This window comes from Phaethon lepturus, unplaced genomic scaffold (genome assembly GCF_000687285.1).
Source record: "Phaethon lepturus isolate BGI_N335 unplaced genomic scaffold, ASM68728v1 scaffold36670, whole genome shotgun sequence".
In the NCBI taxonomy this organism is placed as follows: domain Eukaryota; kingdom Metazoa; phylum Chordata; class Aves; order Phaethontiformes; family Phaethontidae; genus Phaethon; species Phaethon lepturus.
In genome coordinates, this window is record NW_010514672.1 from 664 (window position 1) to 926 (window position 263).

Sequence of the window (263 nt, forward strand, 5' to 3'; positions counted from 1 at the left end):
GCCCCGAGTCACCTGCGTCGGGGAGGTTCTTCCTCATATGTGGGGTGCTGCTGCCATCCTCAGTGCCCTGCTTCTGGCTGCCGAGCCCTAGGGCAGGTTTCCCTTCTTTCTTCAGGGACAGCACAGCCTCCAGCTCATTCCTGATATTCATCACACTGCGGGTCTGCGTAGCAGGGCTGCTCTCCGGAGCAGGAAGAGCTGTGCTGGGAGAGCCCCCCTTGGCACTGGGGGGGCTGCTGGGCACCTCTTTCTTCTCGCTCTCC

The 263-nt window shown here is 62.4% G+C and overlaps 1 protein-coding gene across 1 annotated transcript in view; it reads right to left on the reverse strand.

Annotated features, from left to right (window-relative positions):
* The window catches only part of LOC104625893 (chromosome unknown open reading frame, human C6orf132), a gene marked incomplete at both ends in the record, with an annotated part of 6,823 nt that overhangs the window by 616 nt on the left and 5,944 nt on the right, over positions 1-263 (reverse strand). Inside the window, 1 exon segment of the mRNA XM_010293660.1 lies at positions 13-263. This exon segment is cut by the window's right edge and continues 39 nt beyond it. Coding sequence (XP_010291962.1) covers positions 13-263 — 251 coding nt within the window.